At 33.6% G+C, this 25,325-nt stretch overlaps 1 protein-coding gene across 1 annotated transcript in view; it reads left to right on the plus strand.

The window, feature by feature from the left end:
• The window catches only part of TLL1 (tolloid like 1), a 183,610-nt gene that overhangs the window by 114,167 nt on the left and 44,118 nt on the right, over positions 1–25,325 (plus strand). The window contains exons 10-14 of the mRNA XM_031464184.2: positions 13,242–13,344; positions 14,800–14,916; positions 16,122–16,267; positions 23,592–23,787; positions 25,028–25,153. Of these exons, the coding sequence (XP_031320044.2) occupies positions 13,242–13,344; positions 14,800–14,916; positions 16,122–16,267; positions 23,592–23,787; positions 25,028–25,153 (688 nt within the window). The remainder of the gene's footprint in view (positions 1–13,241; positions 13,345–14,799; positions 14,917–16,121; positions 16,268–23,591; positions 23,788–25,027; positions 25,154–25,325) is intronic.

Here is a 25,325-nt window from a genome sequence, read left to right on the forward strand (position 1 = left end):
TTTTTTTTTTTAACATTTTGGTGGAAATAGTAGCCTGTTAAGGCAAGACAATGAGATTATACACACAAGGATTAAAAAGGAAGTCATAAAATTCCCCTTATTTTATTGTTTGTTTGGTTATAGAATTTAAAATTATTAAGAAACAAAAAATAAATTTATTAATTTCTGGATTTTTGTCTTGAGTGCTAATCTTAAAGGTCTCCCCAGACCGAGATTGTCTTGATGTTAATCTTTGTTTTTTACCAGTTGTTAAATGATTTTTTTACCTTTGGCAAATTCATCTGGAATGACTCAAATACACTTTGAGTTTTGGTGGGAATGCAAATGCAGCTAAAGAAGGTTTGGTCTCCTGATAACTGACTGTTGTTATGATTACTGTGGGTATGGAGCTGTCCGGGATGTTGCAATACTTAAACAATGAAAACTAAATGAAACTCTGGTGTAGCATAAGTAGATTTTACACATAGAAATTTACAACTGACTTGTAATAAATTAACACATATGTAATTCTTTATATAGTTATTTTTAATTTAAGAATTGTGAGTCTACATTGTAATATGTAGGTGCTGATAAATTTCTATTTAGATTCTTTGGACAAGCCCTTGAAAATATAACATGAAAATCATTAAAAAGATACTGAAGAAAAAGATATAAAAGATGATAAAGCTTCAGAGAAAGTTTAAAACTCTACATAATTTTTGAAAATAAAGCCTTATAGAATATAGAAAGCTTTGGAACAAGATTAATCAAGTTAAATCAGCTTTAAGAACAAGATAATATCTGAAAAAAGTTTCTCTTACCTAATTGCAGTACCCATACCATTAGCATTCAAAGTTTATTCACTTTTCTTGTACATAATAAAATGGTATTTTCTAGAGTGTTGCAAAAAGGAAGAAATAAACAAATCCATTAACTTTTCTATTATATTTTTTAACTGTGTACAAGGATGAACAAATAAATTGTAATATTAATAAGTTGCCAATGAACAATATTAACCCATTTTTCATTCTTAAATTTTCATTATTTTATTTCTTTAATATCTTCTCTTTACTTTTTTATTTTATTGAAGCATACTGATTTACAATGTTATGTTAGTTTCAGGTCTACAGAATATGGGTTCAGTATTTTTACAGATTATACTCCATTAAAAGTTATTGCAAGATAATGGGTTTAATTCTCGGTGCTTAGTTATTTTCTACATAGGAGTTTTTATTTCTTAATCCCATAGTCCTATTTTGCCCCTTCTCCTTTCTCTTTCTTTTTTGGTAATCACAAGTTTGTTTTCTATATCTGTGCATCTCCTTCTGTTTTGTGTATACATTTGTTTGTATTATTTTTTAGATTCTACACATAAGTGATTTTATACCATATTTGTCTTTGTCTGATTTTGTTTCATTAAACATAATATTCTCTAGGTCCATCCATGTTGCTGCAAATGGCAGAATTTCATTCTTTATTTATGGCTGAGTAATATCCCTGTGTGTGTGTGTATTACATCTTCTTTATCCACTCATCTGTTGATTGGAACTTGGGTTGCTTCCGTATCTTGGCTATTGTAACTAATGCTGCTATAAGCACTGGAGTGTATGCATCTTTTCAAATTCATTTTTTTTCCCAGATACATACCCAAGAATGGATTATTGGATCATATGTTAGTGCTGTTTTTAGTTTTTTAAGGAACTTCCATATTGTCTTCCATAGTGGCTGCACTAATTTGCATTCCCACCAACAGTGTACAAGGGTTCCCTTTTCTCCACATTCTCTCCAACATTTGTTATTTGTAGACTTTTTGATGATAGCCATTCTGACAGGTGTGAGATGATATCTCATGGTGGTTTTGATTTGTATTTCCCTAATAATTAGTGATGTTGAGCAACTTTTCATTTGTCTGTTAGACATCTGTATGTCTTTTTTGGGAAAATGTCTGTTAAATCTTCTACTCATTTTTTTGATTGAATTTTTTTGGTATTGAGTTGTAAGAGCTGTTTATACATTTTGGATATTAACTCCTTGTCATTCATAGCATTTGCAAACATATTCTCCAATTCATTAGCTAGTCCTTTTGTTTTGTCAATGGTTTCCTTTCCTGTGTAGTCTTTAAAGTTTAATTAGGTCCCTTTTGTTTATTTTTGCTCTTATTTATTTTGCCTTAGAAGACAGATCCAAAAAAAAAATTGCTACTATTTATGTCAAAGAGTGCTCTGCCTATGTTCTCTTTGAAGAGTTTTATAGTTTCAGGTCTTTCATTTAGGTCTTTAATATATTTTGAGTTTATTTTTGCATATGGTGTGAGGAAATGTTCTAATTGCACCCTTTTCCATGTAGCTGTCCAGTTTTCTCAGCACCATTTATTGAAGAGGCTATTTTTTCTCCATTGTATATTCTTACCTCTTTTGCTTTAGATTAACTGACCATAACATAAGTGTGTGGGTTTATTTCTGGGCCCTCCATTCTGTTCCATTGTTTTATATGTCTGTTTCTGTGCCAATACCACACTTTGATAACTGTAGCTTTGTAGTATAGTCTGAAGTCTGGGAGTGTGATATCTTCAGCTTTCTTCTTTGTTTCTCAGATTTCTTTGGCAATTTGAGGTCCTTTATGATTCTACAGAATTTTAGGATTATTTTTTCTAGTCCTGTGAAAAATATCATGGATATTTTGATAGAGATTTAATCAGTTTAATTTAATTTGATCTGTATATTTAATGGGTCCTTTTTACTTTGGGTCTTTTTCACTTCTTCCTTTGTAAGTTTAATTCATTAACTTCAAATATCTTTTCTTTTACAATGCAAACATTTAAGGCTATAAGCTTTCTTCTAAAGACTAGTCTATCTGAATTTCACCAGCTTGACACAGTATTTTTGTTATTTTTCTATTCTAATTATCTTCTTTATCTTTTATTATTTCTTCTAAGCCCACATATTTTTCAGTAGCATATTTTTTTATTCACAAAAATATGTTGTTTTTCTAATCTTCCTTTTTTATCAATTTCTCCTTTAGTCACTTTTTGGACAGAGACTGTAGTCTCAATGATGTCAGTCTTTGAAATAACTTGAGGCTGGCAGTATGACTTTGGAATTGACCGGTGTTCATTAAAAAATAATCTTTGCTTTGAAATGTGTCTTGTGCAATGGTTGGGTCCCAAGTTTTCTATATATGCATTAGTTTTTTTAATTGTGCTATTTGTATGTTCTTTATAGTATTTTTTTGAATGTTTCATCTATCAAATAGTAGAAAGGTATGTTATTAACATATTAAAATATTATTTGCCACTATTTGATAGATTATAGTTCTAAAATATTTTTACACTATACTATTATAAATTGTATTGTTATAAATTGTATTCATATATGTTTATAATATTGTCTTCCCAATAAATTAGACTGTTATCATTCTACAATGTATCTCTTTATCTCTAGTCACGGTTTAGGTTAAAATTATTTTTTCTGATGTTAATAAATCTACACTTTCTTTTGATTAATATTGATTAATATTTCTGCCTGGTATATCTTTATCTTCTTTAGACATTTAGCCATTTGAGATCTTGTGTCTCATGTGTGTCCCTTTTAGACAGCAAATAATTTGGTTTTATTTTTAATTGAATCCAGGATGGCTAGTTTTGTCTTTAATTAACTAAAGTGCTTTTTGCAGTTACATCTATTATGATTACTGATGTATTACTGCATCTTATTTACATTCTGTATATCCCACTTGATTTCTTTTGTTCTGTGTTTTGCCTTTTAATGTATAGAATTATGTTTCATTTTCCCTCATTTCATTTTTTCCCCTCTACTCATTTGAAAATTTTAAGTGTGTATTCTATCTTTGGTACCTTTTTCTACTAGCTTACTCTCTGCATGGAGTCATATGTAATTAATATCTTTATCCTCCTACCAAACCATAAAAAGATTCTAAAAAAAGATTATGATTCACATAGCCTTCATCATGTATTATACTGTTTTGTTTTGTCTTCAAGCTTGTTTTCTTTCTGAGACAAATGAGATATTAGTCATTGTTTTTTACACTTAACATTTAACTATATGCAGATATTTAATAACATTTTTATTGTGATAAAAACATACAGAATTGCTGTCTTAACCATTTTTAAATATACAATTCAGTCGTGTTAAATGCATGCACATTTTGTGAAACGGATTTCTAAAACTTCTTCATCTTGCAAAACTGAAACTCTGTATCCATTAAACAAGTCTCCATTTTCCTCTTCCCTCAGTTCCTGGTAAGCACCATTTACTTTCTGTTTTTTATGAATTGACCACTTTTGATACCTTATATAAGTGAAGTCACATAGTATTTGTCTTTTTGTAAGTGGCTTATCTTACTTTGTAAAATGGCCTAAAGGCTTATCCATGCATAAATTCTTGGGGATTTCTGGATCATTTGACAGTGCTATTTTTAGTTTTTTGAGGAACTTTCATACTGTTTTCTGTAGTGGCTGCACTATTCTAGAATCTTTCCAGCAGTGCACATGGGGTCCAGTTTCTCTGCATCTTCCCCAAAATGTGTTATTTTCAACTCTTTTGACCGTCACCATTGTAATGAGCATGAAGTGAGATCTCCTTACGGCTTTGACTTGCATCTCTCTGATGCATTACTGATGTTGATCATTTTTCTCATATGTCTATTGGCCATTTGTACATCATCTCTAAAGAGATGTTTATTCAAGTTTTTTGCTCATTTTTAATTGGAGTATTTTGTGTGTGTGTGTGTGTGTGTTGTGGAAGTGCTTTATATATTCTAGTTATTAACCCCCATGAGATATAAAATTGGCAAATATTATCTCCTTCTCTGTAGTTGCCTTTTGACTGCATTGACTGTTTTCTTTGCTTCACAAAAGTTTTTTAGTTTGATGTAGTACTAATGATCTAGTGATTTTTTGCTTTTTTTTATTTTGCTTTTGGTGGAGTATCCAAGAAATCATTGCCAGATCCAATGAAGCTTTTCCCCTATGTTTTTTCCTAGGCATTTTAGTGTTTTAAGTCTTATGCTTAGGTCTTTGATCCACTGTCAAGTTAATTTTTGCATATGGCTTAAGATGAGTCTAATTTCATTCTTTTGCACATAGAGATATTTTTCCCAACATTTGTTGAAGATATACCAAATATTTTTATTCAGTATTCCTTCTCATTTCTCAGACTTCAATCAAAGCTCATTTTGTCCTGACTATAGCCTATATTTTAGATTAGTTTTTAATTTAGCTTGTTTTGGTGGTATTTTTCCTGCTTGAAATGTGGATTTTTTTAAATTAAAGTATAGTTGATTTATAATATTATATTAGTTTCATGTGTACAACATAGTGACTTAATATTTATATATGATATACTTCATTTTAAGTTTTTTTAAACCTGAATTCATAATAATATGGTTTCATTGGCTATATATTCAACTTGTTAAAAATCAAAACCTACAGAAATAGGGTTTTTTTGAAGCATTTCTTAATGCAGAATCCTGGAAATTCAAGCTATCAAAACTGATACAATAAGCGTGATAAATTCATAAATTAATAACAATATAAAGTAAGTTGACAAAAAGTTACTTAACTTGATGCTACTTTCAGGTGATTTCTCAAAGAAACTTTTCCAAACTAAAAATTCAGATACTTTGCATCTAATAAAATATATCTCAAGTGCATTGTGAAACAATGTGTAGCCTCTCTGTTTATTTTATAAAACTAGTAAAATTCTGAAAGGCATAATGCACACAACTCATATGAAAAAATTATGAAATGCTTCACATACAAATATAAACACATGGATGTTAATGTACATATAATCAAATCAAGCGCTATAATTTATAAAATTGCAGGTGTTTTGATTTGGTAATTTGAGAGTAGTTCAATGTTATAAAATCTGTTAATTTGGAGAATAATAGTATCACAATAAAAGCTCTTTAAAATTTTCTATAAGTGCTGTTAATACTGCAATTCACTATGTATGCTTAATGATAATCTGATGCATTAGGTCTAGAAGATGAATTAGGACTAGATTTAGACAATAAATAGAAGAAACTAATCTTTATTGAGTTTTTTATACTAAACCAGATGCTGTACTAAATTTCTCTAGTCTACTTACACCCCACTGAGTTTAATATTACAATTATCTACATTTTACATATGAAGAAAATTGAAATTAAGAAAGAATTGAGTAATCTGCCTAACATCATACAGATTTCATTTGGCAGAGCTAAGCATTATATGTTTTTAGTTATGAAGGATATGTTATTTCCTCCTCAGAAATTCAAAAGAACCAACTAGAAAACAGGACTAGAGGTGATCAAATAAAATCTATTAAAATGTAATAGATTTTAGAGAACTGAAGACTTTACTCTGGATCTAAAGCAGATCAATTGACTGTGTTGTCAGATGTATAATAAATTGTCAGTTTTTCCAAAATTAATGTACAGTTTTAATGTAATTCCCAATAAATTTCTAACAGATTTTTGTTTTGTACCCAGACCAAATATTTCTAGAGTTTATTTCTAAAATAAAAGGATTGGAATCACCAAGGCAAACTTGAAAATAATTAATAAAAAGGAGTGAATTGCACAGTAAGAAAAACATTATGAAGTTTCACTAATTCAAATTCTATGATAATGTCAAAATAGACTTCTAGATTAGTAGAACAATCTAAAAAAGGACAGAATTATGTGTAAGGGAATAGAAGACCTTTGTCATATACTCATCTACAGAGATGATTTTTTAAAGAAATTGTGAAAATAATTTCTCAATAAATAGTAATGAAATCATTTAAAATATTTTTGAAAACAATTAAGCTTTTACTTCATACTGCATTTTTTTTCTAAAGAAAACATAAGTGATTTGTTTTTTATTCTGAAAAAGATGTCTTGGGTACATAAGTTGAAAATAAGAAAATGTAAAATAATTTTTCAGAATTATTTACATAAAATCTCTCATAAGAATGCAAAAACACATGTAAAAATCAAAATGTGTAATATTATAGCACGAATGAGAGAACTTTGGTATTATGCATATATGAAGAGCTGCTGTAAGCTAATAAATAAAGACTGACATCATATAAAAATGACTAAGGAAGCAGAATATTTATTGAAGTATCAGTGCAAACAGATATTTATCAATATATGAACTTGTTTACTCTCATTCTTTATCAAAGAAATGCGATTTGAACCAACAACAATATGTTGTATTTCACCTATTAAATTAACAAAGAAGGAATAGAAGGATAATATCAAATGATTTTGAGGGTACACAGCTTCTGGAAGTAAATATTGAAATGTCCTGCAGAACTTTGTTGATCTGTGTCATATTTTGCAAAACATGCCTGCACTTTATCCTAGAAATTTATCCTACAGCAATTATCTGGGTATGTGCAAAGATCGTTATTTATAATAATGAAAAATTGAAAGCAAAATAAATTTTGAAAGCCAAAAAATAACATTGATTGTTTACTTTTTAAGAATTAAATATTCTATGTTACAAAAAGATACATAATGGCTAATGTAAAAGTAAAATGTTTATTTGATCATTTCCTTATCAAATCATGTTTATTAAGAAGGAATAAAACATGGTATAAAATAAGATTATCACTAAATTTATCTCTCTGAAGATAATCACATGAGTTATTATCTAAACATATCATGACACCTTTGTTACGCATGTTATTTTTTTTAAAAAAGACTATTTCCTGAAACTAGAGGACTATTCAAATTTTTGGTAAATTTAATAAACAGGTTAAAAATCACAAGCATGAAAAGATCTAATTTTTAACTTACGTATGTTAGAGGCAAAATTATGAAAGGATATATATGAACACAATGCTTATTTCTCCCTGGTGGATTTACAAATAGTTTTTGATTTCTTCTTCCTTTTATTTTCTGCAATAAACACATACTGTGTTAGCCAGGAAAATATTTTTTAAGTAAAAGTGTTGCTGCACAATTTAATGCCACAGAACTGTATGCTTAGATGATTAAAATGTTAAATTTTATGTTCTGTTTGTTTTAAACCACAGTTTAAAATGTTAAGATTATCAATGGACACATACATCTTCTTAAGACTGAGCCCCGTAAGATAAAGACAGAGTCCTGTCCGGTCTCAGGCTGTCCTGGATGTGCACAGCACGGGCTGGGAATGGTCCAGAATGTGCCTCTGAGAACGTAGCTGTGTTGAGCTTATGAAATCCACAATATCGATTCTTCCACCCCTTAGAACTGCCTGAACTTTTAACAAGGGCATATTGCTTATGTCGTGCATAGAGTTAACTCTATTTTTTTCCTGTATAGCCCCAGTGAAAAGCTATCATTTGACCACTTTTATGTTGTAAAACTTTCTTTTCACAGAACCTAATGATTTACACATACGGGGTCAATTCATAGTATAATATTTATATTGCCAAAGGGCCCGCTTAACTTTCACAATTACTTTGTAGAAAAATCTTTTATTTCATTAAAATAAATGCATCTTCTGGTGTGTGAAAGAAATCTTTGCCATCAAGAATCTCACAAACATAGAGCAAGGGCAACGCCTAGTAATACAGTAGGCAAACTGAAAATTGAAGAAAACGAGATACATCGTCATGGATTTGCAGAGATAAGAGAGCTCAGTCCTTACTGGGCGATCCAAGCATAACTGAAGAAAGGGTAGCATTTAATTTAGACCCTGAAAGATATGAAGAGTTTCCAAAACTAGGGAAGGGGGAAGTGGAATCCCAAGTAGCATTATGTGCACCCTGAATAAAGAAATACTGAGACTGGCGTACTTTGTCGGGACAAACAGCAGGAGTCAGGCGTGAGTGAGATGAAGATTCTTTGTGATCGTGAAAGTGAGGCAGCAAAGGGAGGTTATGAGCCACAATCTTTGACGCGCAGACTTAGAAATGTATATTGAGTTGGATGTAGAGCCACCGACGTCATAATGGGACCCCAACTTTAGTGGGGATTAAAATGATCCCCACTAAAGCGTGGAGGATGAATTGGAGAAGAACACGACTGAAAACCAAAGCACAGCTTGTGAAGCAGCTGCGTTCATCCAGAGAAGCACGGAGGACACGGCCAGTGAGAAAGACGGCGTCTCACCGACACCGCAGGGTGTCTACGGAAACTGGTAACTGATTAGAGATAAGGGTGGAGTGGGGATTAAAGAAAGGCAGGTAGAAAAAATATTCCTGTGAATAGTTGGTGGTGACAAATCGAAACTTCAAAATCCAGATATTAATATATAAGTTTAAGCAGAAAAATTATTTTCATGACCTAATCCAGCTCCTGGTTTTCACCTGTCAAATAATGAATCTCTGATGGATTTAAGATCCCCGAGTCATACAATTAGCCTATCATAAAGCAGTGGCTTAACTTGAGGCTCAAGTTCACCTGTCCATTCTTCTTTAGATTTTAAATTAAGAATCCCTTTCTTTAACATGTTGATTTTCCTGTGGAACTTTAAAATTAATGTTTTTATGTTTCCCAGCTGCATTAAGTAAATTGGGTTAAAATTTTTATTCATTTTATAACTGTTGAAGATAGTAATATATGAGAATCTCAACAATGTATTTAGATTACTTTAGTGTTTTTCTACACATTATCCAATTAAATTTTTGATTTAACCCTGCCCAGATCAGCCTGAAATGATGATCTCCATTTTATAGCAAGAAAATTCATTCAAACTCAGAAAGTTTAAGTAAACTAGTCAACTGAGAAGCTAGAACTTGAACCCAGGCTTTCTGACTCCCAGTCACAAACGGCTTCTAGTTGTAGAAAAAGATGCAAATGTTCCCTTTAGCATGATACAATTCAGTGCTGAACAAAACCTTAATTATCAGTTATTCCAGGAGTTGGTCGATCTTTCTGGAGAGGACATGTAGTAAATATTTTGGCTTTGCCAGCTAAACAGTTTGTTCAAATACTCAATTCTACTGTCATATTGCTAAAGCAGTCATAGACAGTACATAAAGGAATGTGTACAACAAAGTTTTCTTTACAAAAACTGGCCGCAGGCTGGATGTGACCCATGGGGAAGAGTTTACTGAGCCCTGATCTTGCCCCTACTCTGATTTCTGAGAAGAAAACTGTTGACTCCACAGAGAGTTTATTAGACTTGTCCAAGCTACTTCTGGCTGGAGCCCAGACATCTATTTTATTTTACTGCTTTTGATTCTAATATCTCTTTCTAAAGAACTATTTACTAGTATCAGCCTAATTGACAAGATTTGTATCTTCCCCGTCCCCAGCACTGTAACGTATATTATTCGAATTGGTCTTTTGATGGTGTTCATGAAATTAATTTGGTTAGTCAATAATGTCTTAATTGTGCTGACAGAAGTTCAGTGATTACATCTTTCTCTGGAGACTTCCAGACATCTGGTCCCTTGACTGTTGATCTGCCTTTCTTCAAGATTCTTCGCTCTGCAGGATTGTAAAACAAAATCTTTAAAGAGCAAAATCCACAGCAGTTGTATCAATTAAAAGTTGCAGACTAGCAACCAAGGCTCCTAACAGATCAATGGAAATCTTAGACTTGTTCTTTGTAACTCCCTCAATCCCATGTTTCGAGGGAACTATGATAAATTTTCAATTGATAAATGGTAAATCGATACTTAACCATAAGAAATAAAACATTTACATAATTGTGCTAGATAGTTTTTATTTCATCATTTAAAAAAAAAAGAAAAGATGCAACGCATTTACATAAAATAGCATAATAGGAAACAACCAGATATTTTTCAAATGCTTTTGATTTGTAATTCAAGTATGAATTCTGCTAGTAACCTTAGTCAAAGGCCAACATTTTTCATCTACATCAGAGCCCTAAGATTTGATTTTAGAAAACCTATCTTTATTACATTTTCTGCTTCTAAAGGACTCTGTGTTTTATATTAAAGTGGGTCAGTTTTGTTCTTCCACAGTGCTTGGAGTTTAAAATAGAAGATTAAAAACAAGATAGGAAACTGTGCTGTTTAGATTTACACCCCTCCTTCCAACTGTGTGTGTGTGTGTGTTCCAAGATTCAAAAATTAACTATTTGTTAGCAATCCAACCACAGTGTTTCAATTTTGAATAAATTTTGATGATACACATCCTTCCAATTTAGCTGATTTTTTTCCTTCTCCAGAAGGAAGTTGAAACTCTGCATACGATTATAAAAAAAAAAAAAGCACCTTTAAATCTCAGAGGAAAGCCACAAATGAGCCTTAGGGTCTACTGTTTGTGTCTGTCTTCCAGTTTTGCCATCTCTGTTATAATAAATGAGTTCCCATATGATCATACAGAGTTGAAACCCCAGTGGTTGCTGTAGGGAGACTACAAATGCAGACTGAAGCTTAATATCAGACAGTGGTAGCATTCCTTATTTGCAGCAGACTTAAATACAAAGCTAAGGGTGAACCAGAAATTATCTCCCACTTATGTCCTAAGAATAACTTGATGTTTGCATTGTTATTCAAAGATAGAGAAGCAAACATATTGGGAACTTCAGGAAGATAGCTTAGAATCCATGCATTTTCATAATCAAGTTTTGAGGATTCTTGGAAAAGACAGGGAAAAAAAGGATTAGTCTTTTGTCTTTTGATATTTTGGAAATTTTTGTAACACTTTTAGAATATTTAACATGATAAAATCAGGTGAAGGAAAAGAAAAATGAAGGAAAAAGAAAAACTGTAATAATGTAGACAGAAATAAATGAGAAGTTTTATTAAACCAAATTATGCCACGCCTACTGTATTACATTTTAAAAAGCAGCATGTCTCTATTCTCACATCCTTAACAGATTCCACCCTTTTATAATCAAGAAAGTACATGTTTAAAGAAACTGATAAATGTTAAATTTAACGGTGAAATGTTAACACCATTATAAACTATAAGTGAATTTCATTATAGCTAGACAAATTCTTAGTTTCTATCTCTGTGAAATGATTATTTATACTGGCAATTAAAACCAACTGCATGTATAATTTTATCAATGAAAATTGTGGTGCTGAAATATAAGATGCCATGAGAAATGTTTATTGTTATGCTGTATTTTCACTTTAGGAAGAAGTCAGTTAGGTAAGGATTGGTTTGCCTTTCTGTTACTACTTACCTTTCTGTTAAATATTGTGCTCAAGAAATGGGAGAAGTATATGTTTTCTAACACAAAAATGGTAGTAATTTTAGGAAGTATGGTTTCAAGATTGATTGATTATATATTTTTTGCTTTTTTTTATTCTTTGAGAAGCCTCTAAAATTCAGTTTTTTTTTATATTGTCACAAACGGATTATTTAAATAGTGTTACAAACTACAGTTTTATATTAGAAGTATTTCAAATATTCATAATTTGTTGCTTTTGGCCAAAGTCCATTTCTGTTTCTGAAGTAAAGAAGAGGTTCACTATACACCATAAGTATCTTAGATATTTTAAGCAGAATAGAGTTAGAATAACTTTCTGAGTATAAAAATATTTTCCAAATGAATTTTACCTCATCAGATACATGCATTTCTTAGGCTGACTCTACTTTTGGTGTAATTAAGGGAAAAATAGTTAATGATTTGGAAAGTAGAGTCTTTTTTTAAAGCAGTAAGAAAATTGTCTTTCCTAAAGTTGTTCTTGAATTATTTTAAAAATTAGCACCATTTCAAAACAAAGTACAGAATAAAGGCTCATGTACAAGATCTTCTAACTTGAAAGTTCTTTAAATATATATTCTTGGATCTAGAGAAGCATAGTGACATCTGTCTTTGATTACAGTTACATGAACAAATTTGAATTCTAGAGCTGTATTTAAAACATTTCAACATACACAACGATATTATGTTCTTAGAAGATGGCACATGGCGGTTATTTTTAACATAATTATTGATGTCTGAAATAAATTATTAAAAAGTAGAAATTCATGGCAAAGTCAGAGTTTTCATGGTTTAAAGTAATATTTATCTAAGAAAATTCAAAATAAGCTATTTGAATAAAGATTTCTGTTTGTTTCACAATTATGCAAATTAACTTTACAGAAACTTTGGTTTAATTGCTAAAATATTTAGTTTGCTTATTGACATTGTGCTTCCATATTGTTAAACATTCATGTGAATGAGAAAATGGGATTTTTGTGATGTTTGTTAAGAAAAAACACTAGAGAGAGACTAATATAGGAAGAAAATAAAAAGAATTTGCTGTGAATCCCATTTTCACAGTAGTCCCGGGTTCCTAGCCTCCAGGAATCAGATCACCCACGTGAAGTTGCAGTCACTTTTAATCTGTGTGTTCTGTTGTTCCATTTTGCAGATTGTTTTAAATTTTACTACAATGGACCTATACAAAAGTAGCTTGTGCTGGTATGACTACATTGAAGTCAGAGATGGGTACTGGAGAAAATCTCCTCTGCTTGGTAAGAGATCATTTGCTCTTACGTGGCTACACATAATGGTCTGTCCTGTCTGAAGACAGTTCTTTCAAGAGTCATCTCAGAGTTTAAAATGTATGAGACTAACATTTTCATTTGTATTATACTTTTTTCCAAACACAGCAAAAATACAGGTAGATAAATAGATGATTGATTTAAACTAGCTTAAATTATGAGGTGGTGCTCGTATCTGAACATAATGATTTAGAATAGCTTTCACATGTAGAGAGCTTTTAGTGACTACTCATCGCCTGTATCTGTGTTTTTAATTTATAGATCAGACTTTTAATGAGAAGACCAGATAAATTGCGTGTGCGTGTTATGTTTTATTTTGCTTTGTTGGCCAAGGCAGTAGAGCATGAGCTATTAGGAACATGTTCAGTCTCTGGCTTCCTACACCGAGGATGTTGGCTCTTACTGAAGATGTCACAGTATTGCTTCTCAGACAGGTTTTTGCGGCTGAGAAGCTGCGGTTGTAGTTTGTGCCATAAACTGTAGCTCAGGTTTGGTGCTCACAAAAGTCGGCTGCCAGCAGGTGACCACAGACCACACCATTAGCTGGTGTGAGGCACTTTACTGTTGCCCTCGGTTTTACTTAAAGGTGAGAGCTACTGTGAGTGTGTGAACATCTACTCTACTGGTTTTTATTTTTTGAGACTGTAACTTTTCCTTTATTTTCGAAGTAGCTTTGGCCAGTTGCGTTTATGTGTCATACAGATCTTTTTTTTCTTAACATCTAAAACCTGCTGAATGAACACTGTTGTATTAAAGGTGACAGCAGCCTTAATAAGTCCAAGAGATCTCTAGAAATGCTTAAAAATAAGGAAAAATAAAGATCTGAATTAATTTGATAAGTCAGGTTGAGGAAAACACTGTCTTGAACATTTAGTTTCGTTGTCTAGATGAAGCAATTTGTAATATATGTATGTATGTATGTTCCAAAGAGAACATTTCATTAGACTCACATTGAAAAAGAAATCTGAAGCTGACATGTTGAGAACTCTTCTTGAGAGCTCTATCAGCGTCACCTGCTGCGGGGAATACCGCCAGCCAGACTGGCTCAGTCTGACCACAGTGTTCATGTGGGACACTTGCCCCACTATTTCCTCTGAAACTCAGAATGTAGCCTTCCCACCGGCAGCACCAGAATCACTTGGAAGGCTAGAAATATACAAATTCAGGTCCCACCCCAGACTGTCTGAACCAGAGGCTGCATTTTAACAGACTCCCTGGCCATTCATATACCCGTTACAACTTTTTCTCTTTTGGTCATGTCATGGCGATGTGTTTTGGTAATACACATTTGGTTATGGCTCTAGTACTGAGGGTAGAGCTAGGAACCAAATCAGGTTTTACATGTTTAGTTTGTAGCCAAGTGGAAAGCAATGAGAATATAGAGCCATATTTAGGAGTCTCTCTTTATTCTTTTATTTCTTTTAGGTAGATTCTGTGGGGACAGATTGCCTGAAGTTCTTACCTCTACAGACAGCAGAATGTGGATTGAGTTTCGCAGCAGCAGTAACTGGGTAGGAAAGGGGTTTGCAGCTGCCTACGAAGGCAAGTCACCCTGAGTTTGAGAGATGACTTCCCCTTAGATCTCTTAACAAAAGTGTCCTTTCTCTCAATGTCATTAGAATGATCTTCTTACTGTATCTTAATTATGAAGTTTTCTAAGCCTGTATTATAATGTTTATTAGCAGGATGATTTTAATGAAAATCCTCGGTAAATTTAAATTGCAAGAACAGCCTGTCTTCTGGTACCAGTAATGTAGTAACATATAAATGGACTCATCAGGGAAGTGTGGGGGAAAAAAACCAACTCATCAGGGATGTGTGGGAAACGGCAACAAATGGTACAAGAGTTCTTAGATTTTGGCTGTTTTTTCACGATAATATTAAAATATTATGAAGAAATAGCCACTTCTCTTGACTGAGTTGGTGTGTATTGGATGACTGTACTACTGAAATGCTCTTTTACAAAAACTGCACAGTTCTGGAGCTTTCTTTGTCTAAATGAAAGAGTCAGCATTCAAGAAGAATTTCCTAGAGACTTTGCTCTATACGTCTTTTAAACAATAAACTGGCATTGTGTTTCCTGGCTTTCAAAACCACTCCCTTCTTGCCAGGTCATGGGTGGAGAAGACCCTTTCTTGCTCCTGCCTCTGCCCAGATAATTTAATTTATCTTATCTAAATTAAGATAATTTAGAAGATGGAAGATTTCTGCTTCCCTTAGACTTTTAAGAGAACAGAAGCGTTTATTTCCGAGATTAACTGGGGTGGCAGTGAAGAAGCTGGATTGGAAGGAGCCAGAGGTGTTGAGCACAAGGTCTGCTCAGGGCCAGGGGCCCAGGGGCCCAGGGAGTTCTGCACAGCAGTTTCACCTGAGGTTGAAAGACCAAAAGAAGCAATTCGGGGAATCACAGCACAAACTCACATAGAAGAAATTGACAAAATCTCAAAAAGTTTTTTAAAAGTTAAAAAAAAAAGCTTGTTTTTATAAAAATGTGGATTAACAGTGATTACTCCTCTACTGACTATTATCTAATATTTATAGTTGAGTGGCCAGGTTTTGGAGTTTTTTTGTTTTGTTTTGGGTTTTTTTTTTTTTGCCAACTAAATATAAGCAGCCAACCTTGATGTTTCTAACCTGGTCTGTAGGTACTCAGCTACAGGCATGGAACTCAAATGTTCTCTTAGAAGAAAGTGAAAATGCAATGGCATGTCTAGGTTTATTTATTTGTTTCATTTTGCTTTCCTCAGCTATCTGTGGAGGTGAGATACGTAAAAATGAAGGACAGATTCAGTCTCCTAACTACCCTGATGACTACAGGCCGATGAAAGAATGTGTGTGGAAGATCACAGTGACAGAAGGCTGCTACGTGGGGCTGACCTTCCAGGCCTTTGAGGTAAAGTCCCTCAGGCAGCCTTCCCAGGGCACATCCTCCATAAATGACAATACATTTAAGGGGATCCTCATTAAAGAAGCAAAGAACTAGAGAAGCAGCTTTTTAGTCAGTGAAGAAGCAACGGATTGCCTATAAAATGTTAACATCAAGAGCAAGGAGGGTTTTTTTCTTCTTTCCTCTGATTGCAGACATTTGCAAGAAGATTAAAGTGCGTTTACATGATCTGTGCTTGTTGAATTAGAGTGTTTGAAGTCCTGACAACAGTTTCTTTTGACAAATGCCCAGGGGCTTCTTTCACAAAGAATGCTTGAAGGGTCCATTAAATAATAGAACTTTTATTTCTCTTGTAAACTAAGAGGTTAAAAGGTAGATTGTCTTTTGTTGTTGAGGGAAATCCATTTTTTCAGCTTTTTACCCTTATGCAGACAATTGTTTATATCAGAAATAGAGATTTAAATATTCTTAGGAGCTTTTGTCTTCATCAAAAATAATTATTGAGAGAGAGGTCAGCACCAACATTACATTATTAGATGAGGGCAGAATAAACCAAAGGCCAGTCAGAAGTCTGTGTCCAGGACCGCCGCACTGGCTCATGAGTCATTTTATGTGTGGTGGGGAGAGCTGAGTAAGGGATTAGAAGCCAAGAGCTGTGGGACTTCGTCAGGAACTGCTGAGTGTGTTTAAACAATAGAATCGGGCTAGAAACTGAGATCCCAAAGTGAAGTGGAAAGGAATGATGAGGTGATGGCAGTAGGTTCAGGTAGGACTTAAGAGATGCCGATGCCATAACTGGAGATTATTCCCTTACTGATCAGAAGGCCTATTCACTGCCCAAGTGATCAGAAGGCAGTAGAGGACGCTGTCCACTGTGTGAAGGTGTCTTTAAGTAGAAACACACATAAAACAAGCTTAAGTGTTGATTGGCTGACAAAAATTCTGTGGCCAGGGGTTCAGAACCCAACCATGTATTTCCCTATGAGCTATGAATCAGTATTCACAAACTCAGTATTTTCAGTGACTTTATTTAAGAACTCAACTAGAGCGAGTACGTAGAATCTACTGGGTATGTTGTAAATTTGGTCCAGTGGTTGTTATGTGGTTTGTTTCAGTTAGTCAGTTATCTGTTTATATCAACTGATTTTTGTTTACATAATATATTTTCAATATACAGCTTATATATTTTATTTGGGAAAATTACTGATATAATTAAAAAGAAGTTGTCACTATTCTCAGTGTTTTCTGTCTTTCTGACAAAAGTTTTTATTCACTGTTTTCTCCTCCAAGCCTCTGTAGTTCCCTTTCTGTCCCAGTGGGAGGAGCTTCTCCCAGGGGAGGGCGCTGTTCCCTTTCTGTCCCAGTGGACCTCCCCACTGGGCAGCGAGCTTCCCAGGGGAGGGCACTGTTCCTCCTTTGCTGTTCCCTCCACAAGGGATAGGTCCCACCCCAATTTTCTTTTTTTCTTTTTTCCTACCCAGTTTTGAGAAGATTTTCTTTGTATTTCTGATTGTAAGAGATAGTCTGCCAAAGTTCAGTATGTATTCTGTGAGAGTTGTTCCTTATTTAGATGTAGTTTTGAGGTATTCATGAGAGCGGGTGAGCCACAAGTCCTTCTACGCTGCCATCTTGGCCATCTCCCCCAAAAGTTTTTATCTTGGTACAGTTGACCCTTTGAACAACACAAGTTCGACTGAGGCCCACTTTTATGTGGATTGAAAAAAAAATAAGCAGAGTACCCTTTATTTTCATTTTACAGATCTTTAACTAAGTGCGGGTGAAAGTTTTTGTTTGATTAGAGATCACAATATACAGAATCAAAAGAACTAGGGTTTGAGTGGTGAATCTTTCCAACTGTTTCAGCCTCCCCACCTTGGATGAGTCATTTATCAGTTTCTTTGCTTCTGAGGCAGAGATAGAAGGTACAGTTTTTCAGCTGCACCAGCATGGCACCCCTAGCTCCAACGTTATTCAGGGGTCAACTGTGCTTTCTGAATTACCCGATTAAAAGTAATCCTCTAATTCCTTTAAATGTTTTATATTAGTTTCAGTTGAGTAGACTAGGCTTTGTGAATCAACTAGGAAGCCAAGGCAAGGAGACCTTAATGAGTTAAAATTTTATGCTTGCCCTGTCCTGTTCTTGGATATTTGGCTAAGAATATATATTGGTTAATGACAATAAAAGACAAGTATCTCTTCAGAATTATAGTTTAGGTTATCATTTTACTCTGAAAGGTTAGATTAAATAAATTTGCCAAAGGTCACACAATTCATAATTGGTCGCACTGTGATTGAAACCAATTTCATGGCCTGGCACTCTTGCATGCAGGTCTTGGTAGCAAGTTAAATTTGTTCCCTTCATAAGTATTGCCATTTGTACATTTGTGTCATTTAATCACTAAATGTCAATTAGGGACATGTCTGTTTATTCATCACTGTTTATACACTATCAAGTATATATTAATTGGCAATAGTAGATTTTCAGTAAATATTTATTAAATTTATGAGTGAGCTAAAAATAATTGTGTCATAAAGGAAAAAAGAAATCAAATGGCAACATTGAAAAACCAGAATCATATGAAAATAGATCTAACCCAGACTCGTGGTTTTGATTTTCACATGGCTGTGCATATTTGTTTTTTTCTCCTCCATTTTTGAGCTGTAGTTACACATTTATCAATATTTGTTAAATATTAAAAAGTAATAATGAAAATATTAAGTAATAAAATATTAAACATGATACTGTTACATTTGAAAATAATCATCTATTCAACTTTTCTCCTTTTTATTCAAAATTCCTTTTATTAGTAGCATTATTACTTAGACTTTACTGTATTTTCCTATATTAAAATTGATTTATTTTTAATAAAAAATGCTAATCTAGATTGTTTTTGCTAGTCATACGTTTCTCTAACATTTTCCCCCAAAGCAAAAAATAATGACTTGAGCATTATTCCAAGTGTGTAGAATTTTAAGTTATATGGTCTATAAAAGTTTAATCATTTTTCTGGTTGGTAGCATTAATTATATTTTGAAATTACACTCTAACACTCATAGAAGAGGTATTTTTTTTATTATGGCAAAAAAAGGCATAACAGAAAATTTACCATCTTAACTATTTTTTAAGTGTCTGACACAGCAGTGTTAAGTATATTCACATTGCTGTGCAATCAACCTCGAGAACTCTTTTCATCTTGCAAAACTGAAACTATTTACCCAGTAAGCAACAACTCCCCATTCCCCCTTCCCTCCAGCCCCTGGTAAGCATGCTTCTGCTTTATGTCTCTATGAAGTTGACTGCTCTAGGTACCTCATGTAAGTGGAATCATACAATAGTTGACTTCTTTCGATAACTTAAAAAAATTTCACTTAGTGTAATATTGTCAAGGCTTTTGCATGCTGTGGCACTTGAAAAGATTTCCTTCTTTTTTAAGGCTAATATTCCATTGTATGTATATACCATATTTTGCTTATCCATTCATCCACTGATGGGCATTTGGGTTGCTTCCACCTCTTGGCTGTTATGAATAATGCTGGTATGAACGTGAATGTTCAGATATCTCTCCAAGACCCTGCTTTCAATTTTTAAAATATATACCCAGAAGTAGAATTGCTGAATCATATGGTAATTTTATTTTCAATTTCTCAGAGAGTATGGGAGAGCTTTTACTGAAACTATTACCTAGAAGTTTTGGAGTTTTCAGAGATTTTTACAAATAACTATGTATCGCAGTAGATGTTTTTACAGTGGTATATTTATTTGGAAATTTGATTATAAAATAAAGGCCAAGTGTGTGAATGGGTCCTAACCCTGGGCACGGTCTCTTGCTCCAGGGCTGGCTTTCCTGCAGTCTTACAGCTCACCCCTATGCACTGGCCCCAAAGCTCTGCACTGGTTGGCAGTGTTAGAATGAAAGGCTTGACTACTTGAGGTTACGTTTAACTGATTTTAGTTCTTAATAAATAAAATTACTCAGCTTTTCCATGCTTCCTCTCTAACCTGCCAGTAAAGGCATGAGTCCCCACTTAGTAATGAAATGTAATATTAATCCCTTCTGGCTAATCTTTGTACTTGTTCTTCCTTCTTTGTGTATTTGGATCTACTTCCATTATCATTTGTACATCAGTTTTCTAAAAGATCTTCACAGCTTACTATCCCTTCCATTGTTTTCTCTATATACTTATTAGATCTGTTTATGTTACGAGAAACTTACCACATGCCTATATGGTTTATGCTCTGATTACCTTAAAGTCTATAATAAACCAGCATCATCATTATCAAAACATATTTATTACATGTGTAATTGTGCGTGACATTGAATTCAGGTCCCAGGTCTATGAACTGTGTCTATGCTTTAAATCAAGAGGAAACTGCTTTTTTTTCTTTGTTTTTGTGAATCATTGATTTTGCTGTTCTTTTTCTTATGGTTCTTAGGATTACTGGCATAATATCAATGGACTTTTCCACTTTTTAGCTTGAACCATATTTGTTTCTATCAATTCTGTGTACTAATTGATAAAGTAATTGATACCGCTGGAGAAAATGATATGCAAATAACATAAAGAGAATAGCTCAGACTCTCATTTGTGCTGTCCATCAATACTGTTGTATAGATACAGTTGAAGAGGTATAATGATAATTTACACCAATAGAGCAGATTTATTGTGCTGGCTTTGCAATTAGGATTATGGCAATTAAACTGGAAACAATATGTAAACAGAGATCATTCAGGTCATTGATATCTACGTCAACAACAATGACATTCACTATGTGGAATATAGTGTATATTTCCATTGTGTTACCCCTAATACCACGTGCATAATACTTAATATATAAGTAATAGGTAATTCATACATAGGTACTGGTGGAATTAACCCTAAAATTGGTCATTTTTATGCATTTACCCATGAGCTATTTACACTTTGTTTGTCATATAAAATATTTGAACCTCTAATTTTACTGAGTAAGCAGTGACTATGCTATACATTAAAATGTAAAGAGATCTATTCTATAACTGTCAAAGGGACAGAGTAAGTTTTATATACAGGGAAATGTCCATTATCCTATTTCTCTTTAATCACTGAAGAAATGTAATTTTTTTCAATAGTCTGTATCTTGTTCTCTTCTTACTGTAATTTTTTTAAAGCAGTAATTTCTTCAAAATAGTCATTTAAAGCCTTTCAAATTAACCTTCTTATTTTTTTACCTGGTATGGCTTCCAATATGAAGCACTGTGATTTTATTTTATTAATTGACCCTCTACGGCAAGCATCTTCTTTCTTTATTGTGTGTTCTCACTTTCTTTCCTCTTTGAACTTAGCCTCTCCTGCCTCTCCCAGTGTGATTCATGAGTTGGGATCAGTTCATTCTGTGCTGCTCAAGCAGCTGAAGAAACGTCGGCTGACTGAGCCCTTTGGTTATTTTCCCTACTCTCTGTCATCAGTTCAGCTTTGCTTATTTGCTTATTCTTTTACCAAGCTCTGTACCCTAAGAGTTTTAGATGTTATATGTCCCCTTGACCAGAGAATAGAATTTGGTCATCTGGAAATGTTCTCATATTTATAGAGACCCCTGATTTTGAAGGGAGTATATTAAAGACTGAGAGAAGAAGGCATGTCTCTAGCTGGTCAGATTGCCCTTGTCCTCCCCGGTGACACGTCATTACTAATGGAACTGCTAACTCTCTCATCTCCCTGTTTAAACATGCTTTTAAAATGAGATATTTTTAGTGTTAAATATTTTCCTATTCTTTCTCATAATTCCACAGACAAAGAGAATACATTTTAAGGGGAAAAAAACCCGTTTGTATGAGTCACAGTGAGCTTGTATGGATAGTATAATTTAAAATGGCAACCTCCACTCCCTGCATCCACTTCTCATCCTTCCTGTCTTGTTTCATCTTGTATTTTTCCATAGAATGTATTGCTTTCTTGTACCTTATGATTATTATTTACCCTGTTTATTGTTCCTTTGCTCTCTACCCACCAGGATAAGCTCCAGGAGGGTGAGGTTCTTTGTTATTTGGCTGAGCGAGCGTACTGAGCAGTGAGAGGGGAGAGGGATGCCCAGCAGGGAACAGGCCGTGAACATTTGTTGAAGGAACGAGTGAATCCTGATTTGTGATTGGGAAAAGGGCAGCAACAAAGGCAGTCCTTAGTTCTAATCAAATCTGCTTCAAAATCTATTTTTTCTGTTCATCTTAATTTGAAGACTATCACTGTTAATATATTCACAAATCAGGAAAGGGATCTTCAACCAACAATACCAGCAGTTTCAGGCATATAGGTTTTAGTTCATGGAATGAATGTGTTTCTTGACATTCTTTTTGTACTAGGAGAATTCCGTAAATTAGTGAGTTGTATGTTGAGTGATGTTTGACAAGATGTGATACTGTGCATGGCTGATTAATTATAGATGACAGTGCTTTCTGGCTTCAAATACCTAATAAGTAATTGACTCTATTAAGACTTCAGGGTTAGTGCCCATTTTCTGTGAAAACTAAAAAGCAAGAATTTATTTAGAAATGGTCTTACAATTTTTAAAACAGTTTGTAAATTTTGGTTTGTTGTTTGTAGAAGTTCAGGGCTAAAACACAGGTCTGTGAACATGCACTTCGTTATACAGTTTTATAGACCAGTAGTCTGAGCTAAAATTTGCATTTAGCTGTTTAGGAAAGAGATTGAGTTCCAGGCTGCACAGGTTGAGAGGAATGTGTTAAGGTAAAAGGGTTCATCTAAACAAGCCCTGTTACCCTGAGCGGGGACAGCCAGTGCTGGTTCTGCAATGGACTAGTCTTTCCACACACAGCTCTGCTAACTACGGATAAAGAATTTCATAGACTAGGGAAAAAATGTAATCCCATGTTATCAGATTTTCCTTCAAAAGAGATGTATAACCTAAAACAGTGCAATATTTCTAGTTCAGCTTCTCTATTAATAAAATTCTGGCTCTGTGGGTGAACTATGATGAAATAGTGTATCTAGTCCAGATACCTAATGATAATTTTAAGTCTGAATTTTCTTGAATTCTAGTTTCCAAAGAATTATTCCTCGTATTTTTTTAAGGCAGTTAACTTCTGTTGATCTTAAAGCATGTGGCTGCACTTTTTCATAGATTTTTTTTCTCTCTGTCTAACAGATTAATACAACCTTTATTCACAGAAAGTGTAGGTATTACCAGGCACACTCATCAGAAATGCTCTCATTGGGTGTAAGTAATTTGTTATATGGCCATGTCAGTACTGTGGCACTGAGAATGCAAAATGCTTTTTCTGTAGATATTGTTTTATCTATTAATGAGGTAGATCTTCACACAGTTTTACTGTTGCAGATTGAAAGGCATGATAACTGCGCCTATGACTACCTAGAAGTTCGAGATGGAACCAGTGAAAATAGCCCTTTGATAGGGCGTTTTTGTGGTTATGATAAGCCTGAAGATATCAGATCTACCTCCAACACCTTGTGGATGAAGTTTGTTTCTGACGGAACTGTGAACAAGGCAGGATTTGCTGCCAACTTTTTTAAAGGTATTTTGAAATAATGTAAAGTGTAAGCTTTTCTTTGTCAAAGATAAATGTGGTATTTAGCTGTGAATTAGGGAAGAACTAGAGTAAAGTAATATTGAACGGTGAAGTATGTTCATAAAGATATTTTGATGGAAAAGATTATCAGTAAATAGTGAAATTTGGAGCTTTGTAGCACAGGGTAAGTACTCCATTAGGATATTCTGCCATCTGTTTTTTGTTTGTTTGTTTGTTTGTTTTCCAGTTGTGTATGTCAGATTTCAGTGTGACTAATATCTAGACATTTTTATTATTCGAAGAACAACAATCTAATAGATTTCCCCTGAACATTACTTAGATTTTCATTATATGAATTGAAAGGCAGAGAATTTGGCGCTTTTACTATATGTATTCAAAGTATTCATTAAAATGTTCATTTGAATCTTCTCTATGTTTTACAGTAGAAGAAACATGCTATAAGAGTCTCTAATGTGATGTTTATATATTTGGTTATCAAAATGCTTAGTGTTTTGATAATGCAAAATTTCTCCAGAGAATATTCTTTGCTATTTTCCTAACTCACAATAGGTTATTCCTAAAGAGTAAGATTATGGAGTACCTGGTTATGTATGTTTTTTAAAATAGTATACATGTTTCATATGTCTATTTCATGTTTTCATATACAATTTAAATAGTATGTGTGTTTATAAAAATATAAGATGATTATATTTTCTGGATCAATATGTCTATATAAAAAGCACTGAATACTTTAAATTTAAAGAGGTCCAGTAAGTTTCTGAGTTTTCTTTCTTTTTAGTTTTCAGTCACCATTATCTATTTTTTAAATAAAGATTATTTCTTTAAAAGCACTTTTTAGACTACCTAGCAAACTATACTATGAAATGAACAGGCGAATCTATATTTTTTCTGTAAGTTTTTTATTCCATTCAGAAAAAAAATCTCTAAGTTTTAATAATCCTCTTTGCCATGAAGTTCAGGAAAAAACATATGCTGTGTCTGAGATAAGGGGATCTTCAGTTGGCCCAGTCTTTCTGGTTCTTAAACAATTCTTAGATTGCAATGACATGGATTCTTGTATTTCATCCATCAAGGGCTTGCAAATTGTTCCTGCTCCTTTGTTGAAAAAAATTAGTTGTCTTAGTTTCATTCAGAGCTATTAAACATCATGTTTTCCAAAAAATTACACATTAATCTATAAAAACAAAATATTCTAGTTGTTCTCTAATTGTCGCCACATTTATAGAGGAAGACGAGTGTGCCAAGCCTGACCGTGGAGGGTGCGAGCAGCGTTGTGTGAACACACTGGGCAGTTACCAGTGCTCATGTGAGCCTGGTTACGAGCTGGGACCTGACAAAAGGACCTGCGAAGGTAGCGCTGGCTTTGCACGTGATGTTCCCTGCCCAAAACCCCTGCCCATTTCTTTCTTTTGTGTAGTCTCATTCTCTCTTTCTGCCTCCCTCCTCTACTGGAATAAAATGCACACAGTTGTGAAGAAAATGCAATTCCTTCAAAACAGAAGACATTGTAAACCAGATAATAA

Source organism: Camelus dromedarius, chromosome 1 (assembly GCF_036321535.1).
Source record: "Camelus dromedarius isolate mCamDro1 chromosome 1, mCamDro1.pat, whole genome shotgun sequence".
Taxonomy (NCBI): domain Eukaryota; kingdom Metazoa; phylum Chordata; class Mammalia; order Artiodactyla; family Camelidae; genus Camelus; species Camelus dromedarius.